This window comes from Diabrotica virgifera, chromosome 10, assembly GCF_917563875.1.
Source record: "Diabrotica virgifera virgifera chromosome 10, PGI_DIABVI_V3a".
NCBI lineage: Eukaryota > Metazoa > Arthropoda > Insecta > Coleoptera > Chrysomelidae > Diabrotica > Diabrotica virgifera.
Genome location: NC_065452.1, coordinates 25,061,093 through 25,084,848, shown reverse-complemented (window position 1 = coordinate 25,084,848; position 23,756 = coordinate 25,061,093). Strand labels below are relative to the sequence as shown.

The following is a 23,756-nucleotide window of genomic DNA, read 5'->3' as shown; positions in this document are numbered from 1 at the left end:
AAAATGTTTCTATATGCCGGACTACCTTTTGGTGTTCACAAAAAACATGTCTGCAAGTCGAATCTCTCAAACAAACACTCCAAATTAAGTGCCAAATTCTAGGTTATAAATATACGTGGTATCACACTAAATCAAGAGAGCAAGTGATATACGTGGTTTCTTTTTTCGGCTGTAGAAAATAGTCTAGTGTATTTGGATTTTTTCTAACAGTTGTAAATCGTGAGATACAAGGTTTTCAAACTAAAACCACCAAAATGTAATTTTCTAAAAAAAATGAGATACGAGGTTTTCACACTAAGCCATCGATAACGAAGATGTGACTCGAACAAAGAAAAATATGTTATTTTGGAAGATGCTAAATTGAGTTCATTCGAAACAGATGGTGTTTTTAATCTTTAAACTTATGATAGCTACTGCACGATTTAGTTTTATATTTATTTTATGTAGTTTAGTGCTTAAGTAAATGTCTGTTGAAATAAGTTTCGGTTTTTGAAAATACTTTTTTATAATAGATAAATGGTAATGAAGCTAATATATATTTGTTTCATAATTTAAAAAATATATTTTCATTACTATTCGTTCGACCATTTTCAAACGCTAGTGTAGAACGGGTTTTCAGTAATGTAAGGATTCAATATAAAAACAGATAAAATAATCCTCTTAAAGACATCTACAATTAGGGCTTTATTGGCGACAAAAGATGGTGTCGGTAATACTGGCTGTGTAAAATTTACACCTTCAAAACATGTTACAATGTAACATAATATGGCAAAATAAAAAATAAGATTTTTATACTTTATTATATTATGTTTTTTGTGTGTTTTGTATTACTTACATGTCGATGGCATAGTGCACAATAATTGTGGTAAGTGTGCAAAAACTAACATTTTACAGTACAGCCATTTGAAAGTTCTGTTGGACAGTGTGTGTAGGTCTTAATTTCTATAAATTTAGTTTTGTGTAAGCTTGAGTACAGAACCGTTATCTATCACATAGTTATTAGTTTAAACAAGTTCACTTACTTTTAAATACTTAAACATAGATTTTTGTACTTATAGGTATGTACTTACCACATAATGTGGAGTTTCTTATATTGTACATACCCCATTTAACAGGTATATACTACAAGCTTCTAAATGAAATTAAATAACAAATTTAAGAATGAATACAAATATTTATTCATCATCAGAAGTATCATTCATGTTAGAACAGTAAAGAGAAACCATTTGTGGTAAGGGCACATACAACATTTGGCTCACTTAATTTTTCTTATATTTAGCAGTTAACACATTATGTCGACTTGTATTTCTTACACGTTTCATTATTTGCTTACCACATTTGTGCACAATAAACTTTGGGTCAAAATAATGTACTTGTGTACTTACCTAATTTTCTAAAAAAATTGCACTTACCACATTTGTGCACTATACCATCGATGTATAGGTTTTTAATGTTTTAAGACTGTCAGACTGTCACTTGCTTCCATACAGCCATGATGTGAACTTGTCAGATTGAGCTCATTGGTACCTCGGGCGTAAAACATTGGATATTTTACGCATCCATGTTATAAATCACATCTTATTCATATGTTCCTATGACGGATCAATTGTAAAGGGTTTTTACCGAAATATTTCTACTTTGGCGGTTAGCATGTAGATTCTAAGATTACACTGATGATGATCGGTCAACCGATCGAAAACTAGTTCTGTCTTTGATGTAGCCCTGTATAGGGATTTTAACAAATATACCTTTTATAAAGGATTTTATGTTTTGGTAATGGTATACAGCCAACTACAGGAAATTTTTCCTCGTGGAACTGTCAGTTATGTTTCTACTTTTTTAGTTGTAATAAATCTTTAGTTGCTAAAAGAGCGTAAGGACAAAATTTCGGACCAATAATTTTTAAACGCATTTATTTTTTTTTTCGAATCCTAAGAGAACTCATAAATATTTTTGAAAAATTTAAACGTAGAATGAAAGATTACATTAGTACCGAGGGTCAAGAGTCCCTTAGAATAAACAAAAAGGTTTTTTGAATAAGATTTTTGAAATTAAAAATCACACTCTCTCTTTTTTTTTCACTCCTGTAACTTATTATAATAAACATTATAGTCTTCAGGGACTTCGGGCCCTCGGTAATAATGTAATCTTTCATTCTGCGATTAATAACTTTTTCAAAAATACTAATTAGTTTTCTCAGGACTCGAAAAACCATTGGAGTTGTACCATACAATGTAGTTGTAGTTTTTTTGTATTGATTTATTTATTATTTATTTTTCTAGTACCTAGTTTTAGGTAGTTATTTTCCAAAAAATTGGAAAAATTGGACAATAAATAAGAAAACCAAAAATAAAATAAGAGCGACAGAGATGGAATTGCTAAGGAGAAGCTGCAGAGTAACAAGGAGAGATAGAATAAATAACATAGAGATTAAGAGAAGAATGGGAGTGAACTCAGACATGATAGACTACATCGAACAGAAGAGATTGACCTGGTTCGGACATGTGAGAAGAGCAGACCAAAATCGGTGGATAAACCGAATAACAGAGTGGAGCCCGATAGGGAAAAGGAAGAGAGGCAGACCCCGAAGATCCTTCAGAGATGAAGTAGACGAAGCAATGGAGAGAAGAAATCTACAGGAAGGGGACTGGCAAGACAGAAAGAGCTGGAGAGAACGGTTGAGTGAAGGAATACAGTGAAAACTGTGGAAATCCTTAGTATATATATATATATATATATATATATATATATATATATATATATATATATTATGTTTTAATAGAATATTTTAAATTGTTTTTTTTTACTTAAAAATAGGTAATTACATGAATTAATCAGCTAGGATACGAGATTTCAATCTATAAACGAAAATTGTAAAAATAAACGGTAAAACAGAAAATCCAGTAGATTCAAAATGATGCTGTAATAAGTAGTCAGATAAAAAGATACCATTGGTAACATTTATTTTAATTACAGAATAATTTTTTACGTAGAGTTTCCAACGTTGTAACCAGGATGATCCAGAGGGGGGAGGGGGGTGGTTTACAACTACTGGATCAACTGGATGGTCTCTGGGAGGTATGGAATAGTAATGGTTTTAAGCAAGCGTAGAGAGCTCAAAGTACATCCAAATGGGGAGGGGTTATAACCCCAACCCCCCTGGTTACGCCTGAGAGCGTATCTTTTCGTGAATCGGATTTTTTTCGAGCGATCATCGGATAATCTAGTCTAGAGAAATGCGGTTGGCAACACTGGTTGCACATTACATTTTGTATACATTGGATGACAATTTATAATTTAAAGCACCCGAAAAGCTAGAGAGGGCCACGCCCCCCCCCCTGCCCATGGGTATGGGCGTCTGTGGCTGTCAGTGGTCACAGATGATGATGATGAAATGAAATTAAATTTCACACGCGAAAATTGACACAACAAATAAAATTTCTCGTCGGGCGCATTCATTTTAGAAATCGCTTTCTTCGTTAACTAGTTAAGCTGCCCATTATCAAATCAACGAAAATATCAAGCTTATTTCTCGAACAAATTTCTCCTTACCCATGTCAACAATGGCCTTAGTGCTTTAGTACTCACTTTAACATTAGTCGTATCATTTATAATCCAATTGAACAAAAGTTGAAGAATGAGGACACGCGAGGTTCACTTGCACTTGAAACAAATTATCCTTTTCAAAGATTATGACCAGTACAAGTGTCCCCTGATTGTGTTCCTGGATGGATGCACCTCACTAGGTACAATGGTCTGTAGAATTAAATATAACAATAAAACACTGAAAACGTTTGTTTTCTATACTTCCACAAAATTTATTACAAGTATGTGACTACAGCTGTTTCGGCAGAGTGCCTTTCTCAAGTGATTTAATTACTATGGGTTTGTCTTTTTAAAGTCTTTAACTGAAGAGTTTGAGGAGTGGGGAGCTGTTTATCTCGAGTTGGTCATTCAGAATTATATCTGTATTTTTCAATTTATTAATTTCCATAGATTCTAATAAAGATAGCTTAAGGCCTTTATTTTGAATATGCAGAATTTGAAACTGTTTATTAAAAGAATGATTATGATCTAGAAGGTGAAGTGCGTATGTAGAAGTGTCTGTTTTTCTATTGTTGAAAGCCCGTTTGTGTTCTGCTATCCGTTTGTCAAAGGTTCCGTCAGTTTGACCGATGTAAGTTTTCGGACAGTCACCACAAGTTAGTTTGTAAACACCACTCTGTAGTTGTTTTCTCTTTCGGCTCTTATTGTTCTTAATATATTTGCTTAAGTTGTTGTTAGTTCTATAAGCTGGTGTTATTCCTTTCTTTTTTATGTATCTGGCTATTCTTGTTGTTATCTTGCCAGTATATGTGATAGAGCAGAAGGTACTGGGTTCTTTCTGTGGTGGTGGATAGACTAATTTCATGGCTTTCTTATGAATTTTTGGTTTAAAATTTTGTTAATTGTTTGTTCGTTATAGCCATTGTTTACTGCTATTTGTTTAATGATGTTCAGTTCTATCTCGAAGTTATTTTTTGACATGGGAATTTCTGTCAGTCTATGTATCATGCTAAGGTAGGCTGCTAATTTGTGTTGTGTAGGATGGGATGATGAATTGTGTATAGTTGTGTCAGTATGGGTAGGTTTATGATATACGGAGAACTCATGTTTGCTGTGTAGTCTGGTAATTGTTACGTCTAGAAAGTTTATGGACTTATTCTGTTCTGTTTCTATTGTAAACTCAATATTACTATGAAGTGACTTAATTGTATGATAGAAATTGGTCAAGTTGCCTGTTAGTTCCTTTAAAACATACTAGTATATCATCCACGTATCTCCACCAATATTAGAACTGTTTAAATACGGGATGTTAAGAAATTGTTGTTTCAAGCTGGTTCATAAAAATAAAAATAAAGCTGAACGAACTTGAAACAACAATTTCTAAACATCCCGTATTTAAACAGTTCTTATATTGGTGGAGATACGTGGATGATATACTAGTATGCTTTACACGAACTAATACGCAACTTGACCAATTTCTATCATACATTAATTTACTTCATAGTAATATTGAGTTTACAATAGAAACAGAACCACATAAGTCCATAAACTTTCTAGACGTAACAATTACCAGACTACACAACAAACATGAGTTCTCCGTATATCATAAACCTACCCATACTGACGCAACTATACACAATTCATCATCCCATCCTGCACAACACAAATTAGCAGCCTACCATAGCATGATACACAGACTGACAGAAATTCCCATGTCAAAAAATAACTTCGAGATAGAACTGAACATCATTAAACAAATAGCAGTAAACAATGGCTATAACGAACAAACAATTAACAAAATTTTAAACCAAAAACTCCATAAGAAAGCCCTGAAATTAGTCTATCCACCACAACAGAAAGAACCCAGTACCTTCTGCTCTATCACATATACTGGCAAGATAACAACAAAAATAGCCAGATACATAAAAAAGAAAGGAATAACACCAGCTTTCAGAACTAACAACAACTTAAGCAAATATATTAAGAACAATAAGAGCCGAAAAAGAAAACAACTACAGAGTGGTGTTTACAAACTAACTTGTGGTAACTGTCCGAAAACTTACATCGGACAAACTGGCAGAACCTTTGACAAACGGATAGAAGAACACAAACGGGCTTTCAACAATAGAAAAACAGACACTTCCACATACGCACTTCACCTTCTAGATCATAATCATTATTTTAATGAACAGTTTCAAATTCTGCATATTCAAAATAAAGGCCTTAAGCTATCTTTATTAGAATCTATGGAAATTAATAAATTGAAAAATACAGATATAATTCTGAATGACCAACTCGAGACAAACAGCTCCCCATTCCTCAACCTCTTCAGTTAAAGACTTTAAAAAGGCAAACCCATAGTAATCTAAATCACTTGAGAAAGGCACTCTGCCGAAACAGCTGTAGTCACATACTTGTAATAAATTTTGTGGAAGTATAGAAAACAAACGTTTTTATATTGATATATAAAATGAACTTCCATCTACCAGACTATACTAAACTATACCAGACTACCACACTATACTAAATTTATATCCAAGATGCAGTAGAAATAAACAAACCAAGACACGTTAAATGCTACTAGGAGCACTCCCGAATCATAATTTATAATTTATAAACTTTGGAAAACATGATTTGGGATTTACAACGTTTATACGTTCTAAATTATGATTCGGGAGTGCTCCTAGTAGCATTTAACTTGTCTTGGTTTGTTTATTTCTACTTCATCTTGATTGTAAATTTAGTATAGTGCATATCCTAAAAGTTTATTGTTTGTATGGATTAGCTTGTATAGCTTTAGACATATTTATCTTTATACAGGGTTTGTCAAAATTAGCCGGACGGTCGAATTTTGACAAATCGACGCAGATTTTTGGTTAGTGGAAACGATCGGTAGGCAGAAACAAAATTTATTCGATAAATCGTTGTCGATCGCGGCTGCACAGTTTTATCGTAGTGTGTAGACGGAAGTTGGGGCAATCATTCAGTTCGTTCTCAATTTTTTTGATTTTTAATTGATTGATTGATTTATTTAACTACTTTACAAAAATAAATATTGTTTGTAACAAGTCAAAAATACATAGTATGTACCTATACAGGGTGTTTGGTAAAGAATGGACCATAGCTTAACCTCAGATTCCTGAGCTTAAAATAGGTCGATTTAAGCTAATTTACCTTAGTACGAAAGTTGATAATAACCGAAATGCAGGGTGTCAAAGTTACACTTTTATTTTATTTATTCTTGAATAATTGCTGATAGGCATGGGCTAATAACACGAAATTTGGTAAGCGGGGTTTCTTGGGATGAGAAATCTAAATTCGTTACCAAAAATGATGTATTACCCAGATGGCGCCACATACGGCTTTCAGCGTTCATTTAATAGGTTCAATTTTTTATATTACCCACTCTACATACTGTTTGAATCAAAACTTTTATTCTTTTAATATTTTTACTTAAAACACGTATACTACATTCATCTCGCTAAACTCAACCGTTTTCGAGATTAACGCATTTTAAATCTGCAAGGCGACATAATTTTTTGCATAATATCATTGTAGTTACGCCCGAAAAATAACTTAAAACCATAAAAGTTTCCAAAAATGTATCGCAAATTTCTTCAAATAGAATTTGGCACAATTATTATGGTTTCAAGTTTATTTTTCGGGTCTAACCACAATGAAATTATGCAAAAAATTATGTTGTATCGCAGATTTAAAATGCGTTTATCTCGAAAACAGTTAGGTTCAGCGAGATAAATGTAGTATACCTTTTTTAAGTAAAAATATTAAGGGAATAAAAGTTTTGATTATGAGTATGAGAGTGGGGGATAAAAAAAATTGAACGTAAATGAGCGCTGAAAGACGTATGTGGCGCCCTTTGGGTAATACATCATTTTTGGTGGCGAATTTAGATTTTCCATCCCAAAAATCCCTTGTTTACCAAATTTCGCATTGATATCTCATGCCTGTCAGGAAATATTCAAGAATAAATAAAATAAAAGTGACTTTTATTTCGGTATTTCGGACTGGTATTTCGGTTATTATCAACTTTCGTACTAAGGTAAGTTAGCTTAAATCGACATATTTTAAGGTCAGGAATCTAAGGTTAAGCTATGGCCCATTCTTTACCAAATACTCTGTATAAAAAGGAATATAAAACGTAACTTAAAAAACATCTCAAACAAGAACACAGATTAACAGAAAATGATTTATGCTTCTGAGCAGTAAAAGCAATGTTTCAGCAGATATTTTTTGGAAACTATTCTTAGCTGTTAATTATTTTGTGGTAAAATATTTTTAGTTCGGTAAATGACGGTTTTTTTCAATTTCTTGTTCCTTTCGCTCAGAAATTAAAAATTCAACCTCTGCCATTCAAAAGAAAGAAAAAAATACACAAGAAATTACTATTTAAAGGTTAGCCGAAAATTCTTAACATAACCTAAAAAAATATTTAAGGTTTTAATGATTCTAGGCCCGATTTTCAATTTAAAAATTTGAAAAAATCAGACTGTTTTATATTCAAAAGATACATCTCCTCGAGTTTTTTCACATTTTTTAAAGCAAAATTGCGTTCACAAAGTCGAAAAAAGCTAGTTTTCTCTATTCATGACGTTGTGTGGCCTTTGTGAAGCAAAAAAGTTGTATGAAGGCATGCTTTTATATGCTTTATCAAAATCACAAGTCGCGGGGGCAGTTTGACCATCTTATCCAGCTATAGCCTTTAGGTGAGAGTTTGCCTCTCTTTGGGAAGCCAATCCTTACACCACAGAATCCTCGAGTTTTTTCTGTTTCTGCACAAAATAATCCAGCCTATCGCAAGCACGTATTCGTCTTCTATCACTGATGACAGACATGTTTACAGTGGCGTAGCTGGCGTGGGTAACACCCGGGGCGGTAATCGATGGTGTCACCCCTAATCGTAAAAATAAAGATTGTTATAAAATCAACGAATATCCGATAAACGTATGTTTTGAATAATGAAAAAATTAAGAATTATAGTTAACGAAATTGCAGTAAATAGTATATCCTCATCATCATCTAGCCGTTATCGTCCACTGCTGAACATAGGCCTCCTCTAAGTTTCTCCATGTCTCTCTATCTTGAACTGCCACTATCTAGTTCTATATAACAGTATTTATTTTTTGCTTTACACTATGTGAATGAATTAAAATATTTTGTTTTAGCTTTACTAGCGACAAACTCTGAAATCACATTTTCTATATTTGTGTTTTGTGTTGCTTCATGTTCGATAATTAATAAACCGAGGTTATTTAGCCTTGACGTCATTGTTTCTCGCAAGTAATTCTTGATTGATTTTAGCTTCCCAAAACTTCTCTCACAGGAAGCAACCGGTACAAAAATGGTCATAAACAATAAATTTTAAGTCGACCATTAAGTTTGGGAGAGATTCTATGAAATCCCATTCCACAATGAATTTTAAAAAGTCTACAGCTAACCATTTAGATGCTGTAATATTGGCAGCTGGTAAAAGTCTTCTGAGCCTTGGTATTTCTAGCAGGAGGTCTTCTTATGATACCTCTTCATGGTAAAAGTCACAAAATGTTGAAACAGCTAATTTCAACTGTTCACTGTTTGTGGAAAAGCAAAATGTGTGTCTGCACAGCCTCCGAACAATGAAGCCATATGAATAGACTGATCGGGTTTAGAGTTCAACATTCAATATATCAAAACATTCCAACATATATTTTTTAAGTTCGGCTCGAAGTGTAAAGCAGGCCACGCACTGAATCGGCATAGAGCTTCGAACGTTCTTAGGCGGTGCGCGGTGGCTTATTTATTTCCATGTTTAGCAAAATCTGCCGATTGCTCTTAGCCGAGCCGATCGCTCTATGCCGATTCAGTGCGTGGCCTGCTTTAGTCCTATATCGGTAGCTAACTCACCATCCATTCGTTTTCTACGTCGAATTAGTTTTTAGGTGAAAATGTCGTCGTCCTCATATTTTGTCGTTTCAAAATCTGTGTATTGCTTCATTTATAATATGATTACGTTTTTCCTTAATATAAAGACGAAGTGCCCATATTTTGGTCGCTGACGCTGATTGATCAACGGATATGTCTTTAATTACACAAAGCGGGCATAAGGTTATGTGCAGCACCTCTGGTGTATAAATTTTCTTGTAGATGAGAGAATTCCTCAATTGAAGCATCAATACAATAAAAATGTTCTGCCAATACGTTAACTGCAGCCAATAAAGTGTGCAGTGACTGAGAACTCCAACGCGTTGTGGAAAGTCGCTTAACAGTATGTTTTGGTGTGTTTAATAATCACTTCCTAGCAACTAATGGAAACAGTTAAAAAAATTAAAAATTGCTTCTACAGTTCTGAAAAAGTTACACAAGATGTGTTTTGTGCAAAAGAGTGCTGGCCACATAAATTAATTAAATGATCAATAGATCCGACGAAAATGACCTTTTTGATTTTTGCTTTAATAATAGCTTGTATTCCTCCATGTACGCCGCTCATAACAGCTGCATTATCATATCCCTGTGAACGGCACTGCATAATATTTCTACACCATCAATTTCAAGCTTCTTGAGAATTTCGTTACTTAGATCAACTTAGATTAACTTTAGATTCCTTTTAACGGAAAAAATCCAAGAAATGACTCTTTGGCCTCGACTTCTCTCGGTTTCTTGTGTTCACTTTATATATAATATCGAACTTTAGATTTAGATTGTTACGTGAGTAAAGTCACAAATTAACGATTCGTTCTTTTGTGATCGGGTCTCTCGGGTGTCACCCCTGAAGGGGTGACACCCGGGGCGGGCCGCCCCCCCGCCCCACCCTAGCTACGCCACTGCATGTTTATAACAAACTGAAAAGTCTCAGATGCAGAATTCACCATTATAATAAAGATTAAAATGGTAAATAGTTATTTAAATCTGAAACTTTTCTTGTTGAAAGATCTTTCTGGTACATCCTTAATCTGCGACTTTTACAATTTATAAGACAGCAGACGACGAATATAGAAAACAAAAAGGACTCTAGTATATGCAGTAGGGTGGATCGAAAAATCGAAGTTTCGAAAACTGTTTTGGAATAGTGCGCAAAATTTGCCAATTGGTATTACAAATCTAATCTTTATTTGCGATTTTTTAAAAAACGTTCATCTTCTGCCCTCTACCGGGGGTTGAAAAAATACAAAAATAGGAACTTATGATTTTAATTAAAAAGTTAAATAATGAGTACATGTTATTATTATAAACATGCTTTCCAAATGAAATATCTTTTAAATATGTCATTTTTATTCACCCACCCACTCCCTAACCTTACTCTTAATTTTGATTATTTATTGTTTGTAGTATTTTTTTACTCAAATTTTGGCATATCTTTGCTCGAATCAATTTTTGCTTTGATAAACCTGTCTCTATTTTGTGACCCAACAACCGATCAAGATTCTTCAGTTACGAGCTTCACGAATCTCTCTACAGATTGGGTGTGACAGGGAAATGTAAGTATGTCGATGATTTTTTCAGGAGAACCGGAAATAATATTTTTCAAATCCTCTACTTTTAAAGTTTGAAGCAATGGAGGGTAAGTTATTTTATTTTTTTGTCGATCAATCAGATCAAAAAACAGTAAAATCCTTTATAAAAGGTATATTTAAAATCCCTGAAAAGGGCTACATCACAATCACATAACTAGTTTTCGACTGGTTTACCAGTCATCATCAGTGCTTACGTGCAATGTACATGCTAACCACCAAGATATGATTTAACAAAAATATGTGGGTCAAAACCCTGTTAAAGTAATCCCTCAAGAAAACATCGGTTGAAAATGTTACATTAAGCGTGGATATTAAAAATATTTTAATGGTGGTACACTTGCAGTGCTACACATCGTGTAGCACTGCTCTTGATAGTCCATAGCGGTCAAAGACTTTGGCCAAGGTAGAAAGTTTGAAGTAATTTTTTGTATACTGAATTTCTGTATTGATATTGGCATTGGCATGCGAAGTGAAAGGAAATTCATGATCTGTTTCTATATTAGTTTCTAATTTCGCTTTAGGAACTAAACAAACCAGGACCGCCAGCCGGCTTCTGTTAATAACGCCAACATTTGTTTTTCGATTTTCAAAAGTCGGTAGAGGGCAGAAGATGTATCAAAAAGTCGTAATAATACTTTTTTATTGTCGTTACTAAAGGTAACTTTTGGTGGGTATTCCAAATCAATTTGTCAATTTTTTTTTTAAATCTTGTGATTATTACTCCAACATTTTTTTTTCATTTTTCAAAGGCCGGTAGAGGGCAGAAAATGTACTTTTATCAAAAAGTCGTAATAATACTTTTTATTGTCGTTACTAAAGATAACTTTGGGTGGGTATTCCAAATCAATGTGTCAATTTTTTTAAAATTTTGCAATTATTGATCCACCCTAATATGCAGTCACATTCCGTTTTCATTCGTCTAGGAAAAGGACAGAAAGAAACTTCCTAGTACTCAAATCTGAGTAAAGATAGAAAAGTAAAAGATGGTTTTGCTTGCTTTCGATTCAGAAGGATGTACAATCGCTGGACAGCTGTTTCTGCCATTGCAGGCTTCCAGCGTTCACACCCCACATCTATTTAAGGAAAACTTCAAAAGATCATTGAAATCCCCATTGGGACGCAATCCAGCGACATCTCTTAAACAAACAGAAAAGTCTCAGATGCAGAATTCACCATTATAATAAAAATTAAAATGGTAAATAGTTATTTAAATCTAAAACTTTTCTTGTTGAAGTTTCTTTCTGTCCTTTTCCTAGACGAATGAAAACGGACTGTGACTGCATATAGTAGAGTCCTTTTTGTTTTCTATATTCGTCGTCTGTTGTCTTATAAATTGTAAAAGTCGCAGATTAAGGATGTATGGTTTGTTCAACAGTAAATGGTTAAATATAATTACTGCGGTCGTAAACATTATTAAATTTCTCTGACCTGGCCCATTGTTAAGACCCACCCGGAGCGATAAGCAACCGAGGTAGACAGAGTTGGTCTTTTGACAATTACAATAATTACGACTACAAAAACAAAAAAAAATTGATGTAAAATATTTTGCTTTGCCTTATATACCCGAATAGAAATTAATGTTTTCAAATGAGTTTTAAAATAAATTAAATCTATTTTAATTGCTAAGATTATAGAAAAACAAACATTCAAACATTAATAATAATTTGTGGTTCTGAAAAGAACCGTTTTTTTAATAGTAACATTTGTAGATTTGATGAAAGTATCACTCCACACATAGTTCCGTTTCGCTATCGCTATCCTCATCTAAATTAATTATGATCGGTCCAATTAGATTATGATGTACACGAACATATGAATTTTCTTTACCTATTACGTGTCGGACTGAATTTCTCCAACTATTTGGAAGAATATCATTGACACATTTTCTTATTAACTCTACAACAGTACTACTTAACGTTGGAGAAATATTTTGTGACCTCACGTTAGACTTCAATTCGTGCCACATATGTTCTATGGGATTAAACATACAATAATAGGGTGGAAGCCGCAGCACTGTATGTCCTATTTCCTCTGCCAATGTATCACAAACATATACTTTTTTTTTTATAGAAAATGCCTTTAAAACTTCTAAAAGCTCTTGTTTGGTATAACATTCTTCAAAATACATATCATTAGTCTCCATGTAATTTTGAATTTCCAATTTAGTGTTATACGAGTTTGGAGCCTTACTTAGTTGGCGACTGTGATAGCTTGCATTGTCCATTCCTATCACGCTATTCTGAGGAATGTTTGGCATAAGATTATTTTTGAACCATTCTTCAAAAAGTTCTGCCGTTGTATCTTCATGGTAGTCGACGCAGGAGTCTTTAATGTTCTTTGCAGAAAGCCACAGGGCATTTGGAACCCAACCATTTTCTGATCCAGCGTGTAAAATCGTTATTCTTTACCCTTTATTTGACGGAGCTTTTGTCTTACATTTACCGGACGGATCGGCAAATCCTTTAGGTCGCGTTGAATGTGTGTCAAACCATGTCTCGTCGAGGTAAATTATCGGACGATTTTCAGAACGGAATTTTCTTATCGAAGTTATATACTCATAACGCCATTTTTGTAATCTATGAGATTCCATAATTACTTGTCTTTTGTCAATTATACGATATCGAAAGCCCATACTTTTCAAAATTGTCCATAAGGTGGTGAGGCTACAGCTTATTTGGGTTTCGTCAACATTGACCCGTTGCTTCAGAGCTCTTAATGTAGGTATGCGTTGCTCTTCGTACATGGTATAGACTTTTCGACATATCAAGTCCTTATTGGCTTCGTCCATACATTTGGTGGAACTGAAATCTTTACGTTTTTTTCTTGTTTCTATGGGGTTTGCTGTAATTCTTTTTACTGTGGTCAGAGGTATTTTCGTCAAATCGCATATTTCACTCGTAGCGGAAGTTGTGTCAAGTCCTCTTTTAAGTAAGGTACTGTATATAGTTTTTACAATTTGCTTTTCATCTACAGATAAATGTTTCTTCTTTACCGGAACACTAGAAGAAGCCCCATTATTACTATCCCACGGACGCCACATAATGATAGAAAACGTAATGAATAAAATGAGTAATACTACTTAACACTTCCCGTGATACATAAAGACTAACAAATTTTATCAAGAAATCGTATTTTAATACTGGTTGGTTTTCAGTTCCATAAACTTATTATATAAATACCTGAAAACCACTTAAAAGTTGATTAAATAGCAACCCCGTCGCGCACTACAATCGAATTCGAAAAACCCTTTTACCGGTACAGTTTCGTCAATATAAGCCTAATCTGTATTAATGAAATTATAATGAGTTTGGATTGTACGCAATTAAATCAACATTAAGAAATGAAGATTGACAAATTTTACCAGAAAACATATTTAAATTTTACCTGAAACCGGGCCTTTTATACTATTATCGGCTAATCCAGGATGTTTATAGTGGTAACTAATTGATCTTAACCATTTACTGTTTAACATACCATACCACAAAGAACTTTCAACAAGAAAAGTTTCAGATTTAAATAACTATTTACCTTTTTAATTTTTATTATAATGGTGAATTCTGCATCTGAGACTTTTCAGTTTGCTTAAGAGATGTCGCTGGATTGCGTCCCAATGGGGATTTCAATGATCTTTGAAATTTACCTTAAATAGATGGGCTAGCTGGTTTTCGATTCAGAAGTGTGCACGCTAGCGCTGTTGAGGAAGCCTGCAGTGGCAGAAACAGCTGTCCAGCGATTGTGCATCCCTCTGAATCGAAAGCAAGCAAAACCATCTTTTACATGTTTATAGTTTGAGCTTCGGCAGGGAACTGGTGATCGATGCAAATTTTGGGGACGTGTGGCACTCAATGGACGTTCAACAAACTGCACCAGCGAACTGCAGAGTCACAAAGTTTTTTTAAATTATGGTATACAGACAATTATTGGGATTTTCTAAAAATATAAAAGGCGACAAAGGGCACATATAACTTGCATAAACTACTGTTAACTTTATATGTTTATAATTATTAGTTCAACTCGATTGATTATTTTTTTTTGCATTTTAGAGTAACAGTTCCCGGCTACCAGGGTAATTTGTCAGCTGCAGTAGTTCACTCTTCCGGGATTGCCCCATGGGAAAGATTCGGCATTGAGTTTATGCTAACGTTTATCGTAGTTTTCTCATACTTCATATCAATGGATTCCTACCGAAAGTGGACAGGCACTAGTTCTCTTACCATTGGAGCCACTTATTCAGCATGTTCTTTTGTTTCGGTAAGTTTAAAATCAAATATTTGTTTTGTTTTTGTTTTCCATTTTCCAAATTTGCGCTGTAAAAGTTCAAGTACAGAGTGGAGACCAAACGCACGACCCATATTCAACTATGGAATGGATCAGTGTTTAATATTATATAATTTTCAAGTGGTGTAAGGTAAGGCAACAATACATTACCATTACATTATGTTACATTATAATACAATACAAAAACAACTTAATCTTAAATTTAACTAATAACTGCTATACATTTATATTATGCACAAAGGCTATAGCGGGATAAGATGGTCAAAATTGCACCAGGCTCGATTCAGTTTTGGGATTAGCCATTCGAAAAGGTATAATTGAAAACTCACTCAGCCAAATTTTCAAGTCCCTAGGTGCTTCTGGAAAAAAACGTGTTTTTTTGAAAATAATTTTTTTCAGGCGATGTATTGATGCAAAAAATCTGAAAAAATTCACGAAGGCGTATCTTAACAATACAAAGCTGCTTGATTTTTTTCAAAGTTTTAACGTTAAAATTGAGCCCAGGAAAATTTTTTGAAATTTTCAGAAATTTTTTAGGTTATGTTGGAAATGTTTCGCCAACTTTAAAATAATGTTTTTTTGTTAAATTTTTTTCGTTCTTTCAAATGGCAGAGGCATCAATATCATTTTCGACGTGGAAAATACTTAAAAATCGAAAAAACTGTTTTTTTTGGCATTTTTCTGAAGTTTTTGGCTCATAACCTCAACAACATTCAGCTAAATTAATGATCATTTACATTTTTATATGTATTCTTACCTTTACAATCAAAATCAGCTATTAAAACTTATTTTTTCCCTACAGCCTGCACAAAAATCCAAAAACCCCGTTTTCGGCGGTTTTACTAAATAGCCTCAAAAATCAGTCAAAAATTAATTTTTTTTAACGTTTAAAAAATTAAAATTTTCTTGTTATCGATAGAATGTAATAAAATTAGTACTTAAATAAATGATTTGTTTGCACGATTATTTGAATTTCATATATAATAATATCGTCCCACTAAGGGTACCCTGCCATAGGCTTATAAAAAATCAATAAATTAACTTTTTTTACGTTTAATTTTTCGACTCATAACCTCAACAACATACAGCTAAATAAATGATCATTTACATTTTTATATTATGTATTCTTACCTTTACATTAAAATCAGCTACTAAAACTTATTTTTTTTTTCCTACAGCCTGCACAAAAATTCAAAAACCCCGTTTTCGGCGTTTTTACTAAATAGCCTCAAAAATCAGTCAAAAAATTATTATTTTTTAACGTTTAAAAAATTAAAATAAAATTTTTGTAGTGTTCGATAGAAAATGTACCCCTTTTATAAAAATGCTTATTGCGGTTGTGATTTTCAAAGAGTGCTTATTTTAAAAAAATCACGCCACTTTGGTGCCGTACGCAACGAAGCGCTTCTAGCCACGTTTTTTGGGAAAAACTTAGGAAAAAGTCAGTCCTCAAGTACCTGCCGTCAAAGACACTAACTACTTTTTTAAAAATCTTTTTACGTTAATGAGGAATTATTATTTAACAAAATTATTAAATTATTTGAATTACTTAATTGATTAAATAATGCAACCTGAAGGGTGCAAAGTGTTTAAAGGGATTAATAAATTAATTATTAAAAAGTAACTACGCAGTCATGAAATTACAAAATTCAAATTTAAATTAATATACAGCATGGTGAAATGAAAGGAATAAATTCGTTATTTCGTAAACCGGCGACTTTAAGGAAAAATCCCGAAACGGGTCGAGTGTGATACGAGTGACGTCATTCATCTGGGCGTGATGACGTAATCGATGATTTTTCAAAATGAGAATATGGGTCGTATGCCAGCTCATTTGAAAGGATATGCAGTCTCTATTCAGTAATATAAACACTAACATAATTATTTATACAGGGTGAACAAATAAAAATTTTGAATTAAATTAATTGACATAAAAAGAAGAATTTAAGTAATTTATTTACTTCAAAATATATTTTACTGCTCTTAGAAAACAGAAGAAAATGTTTGAGATATGAACATTGCTTTTCACTTAAGTTAAATGTTCAAGCCAGCTCCTGCCAGCCACCTGCCTCTTGGAAGTTTGAACATTTAATTTAAACGAAAAGCAATGTTTATTTTTCTAAAAAACATTTTTTTTCCGTTTTCTGGAAGTAAAATATATTTTGAATTCAATAAATTACATACATTATTTTTTTGTAAATTAATTTATTAAAAAAAATTTTTTTTTGGTCACCCTGTATAAATAATAATGTTACTGTTTATACTACTACACAGAGCATTAAATAACCTTTCAAATAACCAAATGACAGTAAAGTCCCAGTGATTTGCTGTATATACCATAGTTAAAAAATTTACACAGAAGTAAAAAACTTCGGTTTGTATAATGGTAAAAAATTCTATTAAAAAAGTCATTGAAATAGATTATAGAAAAACATCAGAACGTTCTCGATCTAGTCAGGTCATCTTCAGTGACATTCTGTATAGTAATTGAAACTAGCCCACTAGTTTATATATTAGTCTTCAAAATTACATAAATATTTATTAAAATTGTGCTTTTGAAATGCGACACAATGTCGATGTTAATGGATTTTACTATTAGTACTCAAAAGCAGCATGGCTTCCCTGCTCGAAAAAGTGAAGGAGTTCTTGTCAAGACGAGTTCGAGGTCAAGACTCGAACTACTAATAGTAAAATCTATTGATATCGACACTGTGTCGCATTGCAAAAGTATAATTTTAATAAATAATTATGTAATTTTTAAGACTATATCAACTAGTGGGCTAGTTTCGATTACTACACAGAATGTCACTGAAGATGATCTGACTAGATCGAAAACGTTCTGATGTTTTTCTATAATCCATTTGGATGACTTTTTTAAAATGTTTTTTAATAAAATTTTATATCATTTTACAAACCGAAGTTTTTTACTTCTTTTTAAGGTTTTCAAATACATAACCCTAATTCTCTTTAAAAAAAATCTTCGATTACGTCATCACGCCCAGATGGATGAAGTCACTACTAGTATGATATATATGCCAAAAATCACAAAAAAATTGACCTTTTGGGATTTTTCCCAAACTGCTATGGAGCAGAAACATGGAAACAGGACGAAAATACAACTAAAAACTACAAACATTTGTAAACAAATTTTTAAGAAAAATCCTGAAAATATACTTGCCAAACAAAATAACTAATACAGAACTATAGGACAAAGCAAACTAACGTATCTACTACAGTCAAGGAAAAAAAATGGAAATGGATCGGCCACACTTTAAGGAAAGACCAAAGCAGCATAGCAAGATAAGCACTTGAATACCAACCAGAGGGGAAAAGAAAGAGGGGCAGACCAGACAACAGCTGGAAAAGAACAACAACGAGAGAACACGAAAAAATTGGACTAAGATGGGGCGAAGTCAAAAAGAGAGCAAAAGATAGAAGAGAGTGGAGGGAATTAGTTCACAATTTATTCAGAGAATAAAAACAAAAGAAGATGCGCTGTCCCGGCCAGACAGCAATCTTACACTTTTGGCCAAGAAACGCATAAGCGCCCAATACTCCACAAGGAGGGATGGAACGAGAGAGAGAGAGAGAGAGAGAGAGAGAGAGAGAGAGAGAGAGAGAGAGAGAGAGAGAGAGAGAGAGAGAGAGAGAGAGAGAGAGATTTCGTTTCTACACCTGTATTGCCATGTGTCAAAATTTTACATAATAGCCCATATCGAGGGGTTGGTGTAACAACTCACTAAGTCAAAATTTACATGTTTTGAGATCTTTACATATTTTACTAAGGCCAGATCTTTTCACCTCCGGATAACTAGTTATCGGGAAGTTTATCTGACAGCTTACATGCTAATCTGTCAGATAAATTTTCCGGTAACTAGTTATCCGGAGGTTAGAAGAGCGGGCCTTAGTAAAATATATGTACAGCGGAACCTCGATTATCCGTCAGGGCACCGGACCAAGGGTATGACGGATAATCGAAAAGACGGTTAACAAAACGTTAAAAAAATTCATAGTACAACTCTCAAATTTTATTTGTATGTTTTGTTTAATAATACAAGAGGGATCTGTTTTCTAGACCAGGGCGCATCTGTAAAAATATTAGTACATTTGGACGTTGAGAGGTGACTCAAATTTTTTTTGCAGAAATTGCTTGAAAATAACTCAAATAATAATATTTGAGTTATCCTCCCTCTCAAAAAGGTCCGGAACATTGTTTAAATAATTAAAATATCAAAAAATGAAGGAAAAATTCGATTTTTTTCTTCGTTTTTTGATTGTAACTTTAAAAGTATTCATTTTCAAGAAAAGTTGTACTAAAATAAAAGTTGCGTAATTAAATTTCCTATAATATAGAATTAGTTGAAAATTTAAAAAATAGTCACCCTTGTTGCAAAATAGCAATAATTTTGAAAAAACCATACAAAAACAAGTATTCGCATTTTACGTTTTTCAACCATTTATGCTAGACTTAGGACCTTCATATTTCACCCAAAAAAAGTCTATGATACACTAAAACAATACTGTAAATTTCATTAAGATCGGTTCAATAGATTTTGCAATCCAGCTTTCTCAAAAAAAATTCATTTTTTCAAAATGTTACAGGACTGAAAATAAAGCAGATAGCAAGTTGAAATTTTTTTGCGTATAGAATTGTACTGTAACTTTCATTTGCAATTTGCAAAATTAAAATCGATTAACCACCACGGCGTCAGGAATTTTTTTAAATAAACATTAATTATTGGTGCTACGCGCAGGACAGCGGATAGTTTGCTCTGATTGGGCATTCCAATGACCTTTGATAATTATTGATACATTTTAATTTGTATCACATTTCGATATATATATATATATATATATATATATATATATATATATATATATATATATATATATATATATATATATATATATATATATATATATAAATAAATAAATTTGTTTATTGCAAAATAAAAACACATACTCTATCTTTTGAAATAACACTTTTTTTAGCAAAAACTTTCTTTGTTCATATATTTTAACTTAGAGAATAAAAGTTTATTATTTTTAAACATATGCAATTGTTTAAACAATATTTCACAAACTATAATAAAATTAGTTTGATTTTTGTGGAATTAAAATATAAAAATACAACAAAATATAGACTAAGAAAATAATATATTAGATAAAAATTGGAAAAAATTTTGGTGGAAATCAACTTGTGTGAATCTAACACCGCTGTCCTGCTCGTAGCACCAAAAATTAATGTTTATTTAAAAAATTTCCTGACGCCGTGGTAATTAATCGATTTTAATTTTGCAAATTGTAAATGAAAGGTACAGTACACTTCTATAAGCAAAAAAAATAATTCAACTTGCTATGTGCTTTATTTTCAGTCCTGCAAAATCTGTTAAACAGATCTTAATGAAATTTATAGAGTTTTTCTGGGTAAAATATGAAGGTTCTAAGTATAGCATAAATGGGTGAAAAACGTAAAATGCGAATACTTGTTTTTGTATGGTTTTTTCGCAATTATTGCTATTTTTCAACAAGGGTGACTGTTTTTTATATTTTTAACCAATTCTATATTGCAGGAAATTTAATTATGCAACTTTTATGTTAGTACAACTTTTATCGGAAATGAATACTTTTAAAGGTATAATCAAAAAACGAAGAAAAAAATCGAATTTTTCCTTCATTTTTTGACATTTTAATTATTTAAACAATGTTCCGGACCTTTTTGAGAGGGAGGATAACTCAAATATTATTATTTGAGTTATTTTCAAGCAATTTCTGCAAAAAAAATTGAGTCACCTCTCAACGTCCATCTCAAAACAGATGAGCCCTGGACTATTCGTCCAATCCAATTAATTTGGTTTAGAATATTCTAAAATTTGTTTGTTTTACTGTTAATTCAAATTTTGCAACGAAGAATTTCTTAATCCGCGTAAGATCATACAATCTACTTTATAGTCTTCTTCTTGTCGAGAATTTCACTCAATGAACTGTTGCATGTGCGGTGCAGCTTCTCTGGCATCTTTAGGCAAATCTTTGTTTGTACAAATGCCATGGTAGCATCACTGTACATTTCCATTTCAACGAATTTCGTTTGGTTCATCGCAATGCTCAAAACTCAATGTTAACAAAATGAATAATTGATGATGTACGGACCCTGACGGTTAACAGAGGTGACCGTTAATAAAGAGACGGATAATCGAGGTTCCACTGTATATGTAAAGATTTCAAAACATGTAAATTTTGACTTGTGAGTTGTTGCACCAAGCCCACGATATAATTTTAGTATTTCATCATGATCATCATCTTGGTGCTACAGCCCTTAGAGGGCAGTGGCGGCTTGTCCTCCTATGAGGCAGGTGAGGCAGTGCCTCACCAGTATATCAATCGACTATTTACGTTATTTCGTTATTTCATAATCAGTTTTTTAAATACAATTTAGTTTTTTGAAATTTCCTAAATAACTTTATTTTTATGAAAAAAATTAAAATCGGTACGGCCCTTACTCTTTATCTTTGTATCCGTCTTCCACGTGCCAGTATTATATGCATCATGCATCTCATTCCAACTTTCTCAAATCATTACAGATGAGGCTTGCTTCAAACCTCTCCTTGTCTAGCATACTACCATTTTTTAAAATGGGACAGTAAAAGCGGCAAAATTTGAAAAATGTGCCACCAATTCTGGAAACGAAATTCATCCATCCTTGAGGCATGCTTCAAACATGTGTTTTTTAGTTATGAAGTTAAGTTTTTGACCTTGCTTCCCTTATTTGCTATGGACGCTTGTATTGTAGTTTTGTAAAGTAGTTTTAGATATAGTTTTATATTAGTTTAGATTATGTTTAGAAGATTTTATCAATGTCATACTCGCTATGTGGCATTTATCAATGCCAATTAAATAAATAAATAAAAAATTTAGAAATCATGCTTTCTTTTATAATGATTTATTTTCTTATAAGCACGCTTTTTATAAAAAAAAAACAAAAGAAAATACCAAAAAAACGAAGTTTAACCCTTAGTTTACTTAACACAAAAATCAATCTTATAATATAACAGTAATTTGCATACTTGCTTGTTTGTATTTCCCTATATTCAATACATTTACAATATAAGATTGGTTCTAAAATGAAGTTATCACGTGTTTATGGGTATATTGTTTGCGTACAATAATTTCATTTTGGCAACTGATTAATATTAACAGAATCACTTGTCCGTTGTCATGTAGTAGGTATGTAATGTAAAGTTTGCTTAATATGGCTGTACAACGCTGATGAGACCAAGGAATGACGAAACATCTGATTCATATTGGTTTGATATGTGGTATTATAGTAATTATTTTTAGCTAAAAAACAGCTCCTATGAGTGTGAACCTGTTGGAGGCTTAGAGCTTCCGTTGCTATTCTTCTGCGAATAAAATTGTTATTTAATATTTTAATAGATAAGCATTAAAATAAATACGGCGCCGTTCTGTAGACGCCCTAGCGAGGGTTCGACAAATAATCCCCGGACAAATAATCCCGGACAAAAAATCCCCACAAAAAATCCTGGACAAATAATCCCCACAAATTTTTTTGGACAATGGCAATGTTTTGAACATATTTATTCAAATCAGAGTGAGCAAAAGATTTAAGCAAATAATATTGGAACGTGATTCTCACAGCCTTACCTCATTCCCCATATCTTCCACGATTTTTGAAAAAACTCACTCTTTTGTTACGTAAAATTTGAAGTTTTTGATATGGAATTGGAATTCAAAATAATTATACACTGAGGCTGAAAGCATTTGAGTCGATCGCATTCACGGGAAAACTTTTAGAGAACTAATCGGAAGCAAATATTTCTTAAGGATTTTGTGTCCGGAATTTTTTGTGGGGATATTTTGTCTAAATAATTTGTGGAGATTATTTGCCCGGGATTTTTTGTGGAGATTTTTTGTCCGAGGATTTTTTGTGGGGATTTTTGTCCGGGGATTATTTGTCTGGGGATTTTTTGTCCAGGTATAATTTGTGGGGATTTTTTTGTCCTAACTTCGTCCTAGCGTTATGACGTCACAAAATCGACCTTCCGGCCATTAAAGAGAAGCTAACCATCATAATAAAATTCCTCAGGTGTAGTGTGCCTCACCACCTTCTACTATCACGAGCCGCCCCTGTTAGAGGGCCTCGACCTTCTCAAGCATTCTACGCCATTTTGTTCTGTCCCTTGCTTACATTTTCCAGTTGCCGACTCCGATCTTCTCGGGATCTTGTGTTACCCCGTCCATCAACCTCAACTTTGGTCTATCCCGTCTTCTCATTCCCACGGGTTGAACTGTTAGAATCTTTTTTATCATGTTCGATTCAGGGGCTCGGGCTACATGTCCTGCCCACTGCAGAAGGTTTCGCTTAATTACAGTGATAATATCTTTTCCACCAAACGTATGCTTGTA

General features: G+C 33.0%; 2 protein-coding genes across 2 annotated transcripts in view; one reads left to right on the top strand and one right to left on the bottom strand.

Annotated features, from left to right (window-relative positions):
• The window catches only part of LOC126893339 (NAD-dependent protein deacylase-like), a 102,992-nt gene that overhangs the window by 36,099 nt on the left and 43,137 nt on the right, over nt 1-23,756 (bottom strand). The gene's annotated exons all lie outside the window — the stretch shown is intronic.
• Nucleotides 1-23,756, top strand: part of LOC126893337 (neurogenic protein big brain) — a 175,836-nt gene that overhangs the window by 142,559 nt on the left and 9,521 nt on the right. Inside the window, exon 3 of the mRNA XM_050663397.1 lies at nt 15,098-15,305. Within this exon, the coding sequence (XP_050519354.1) occupies nt 15,098-15,305 (208 nt within the window). The remainder of the gene's footprint in view (nt 1-15,097; nt 15,306-23,756) is intronic.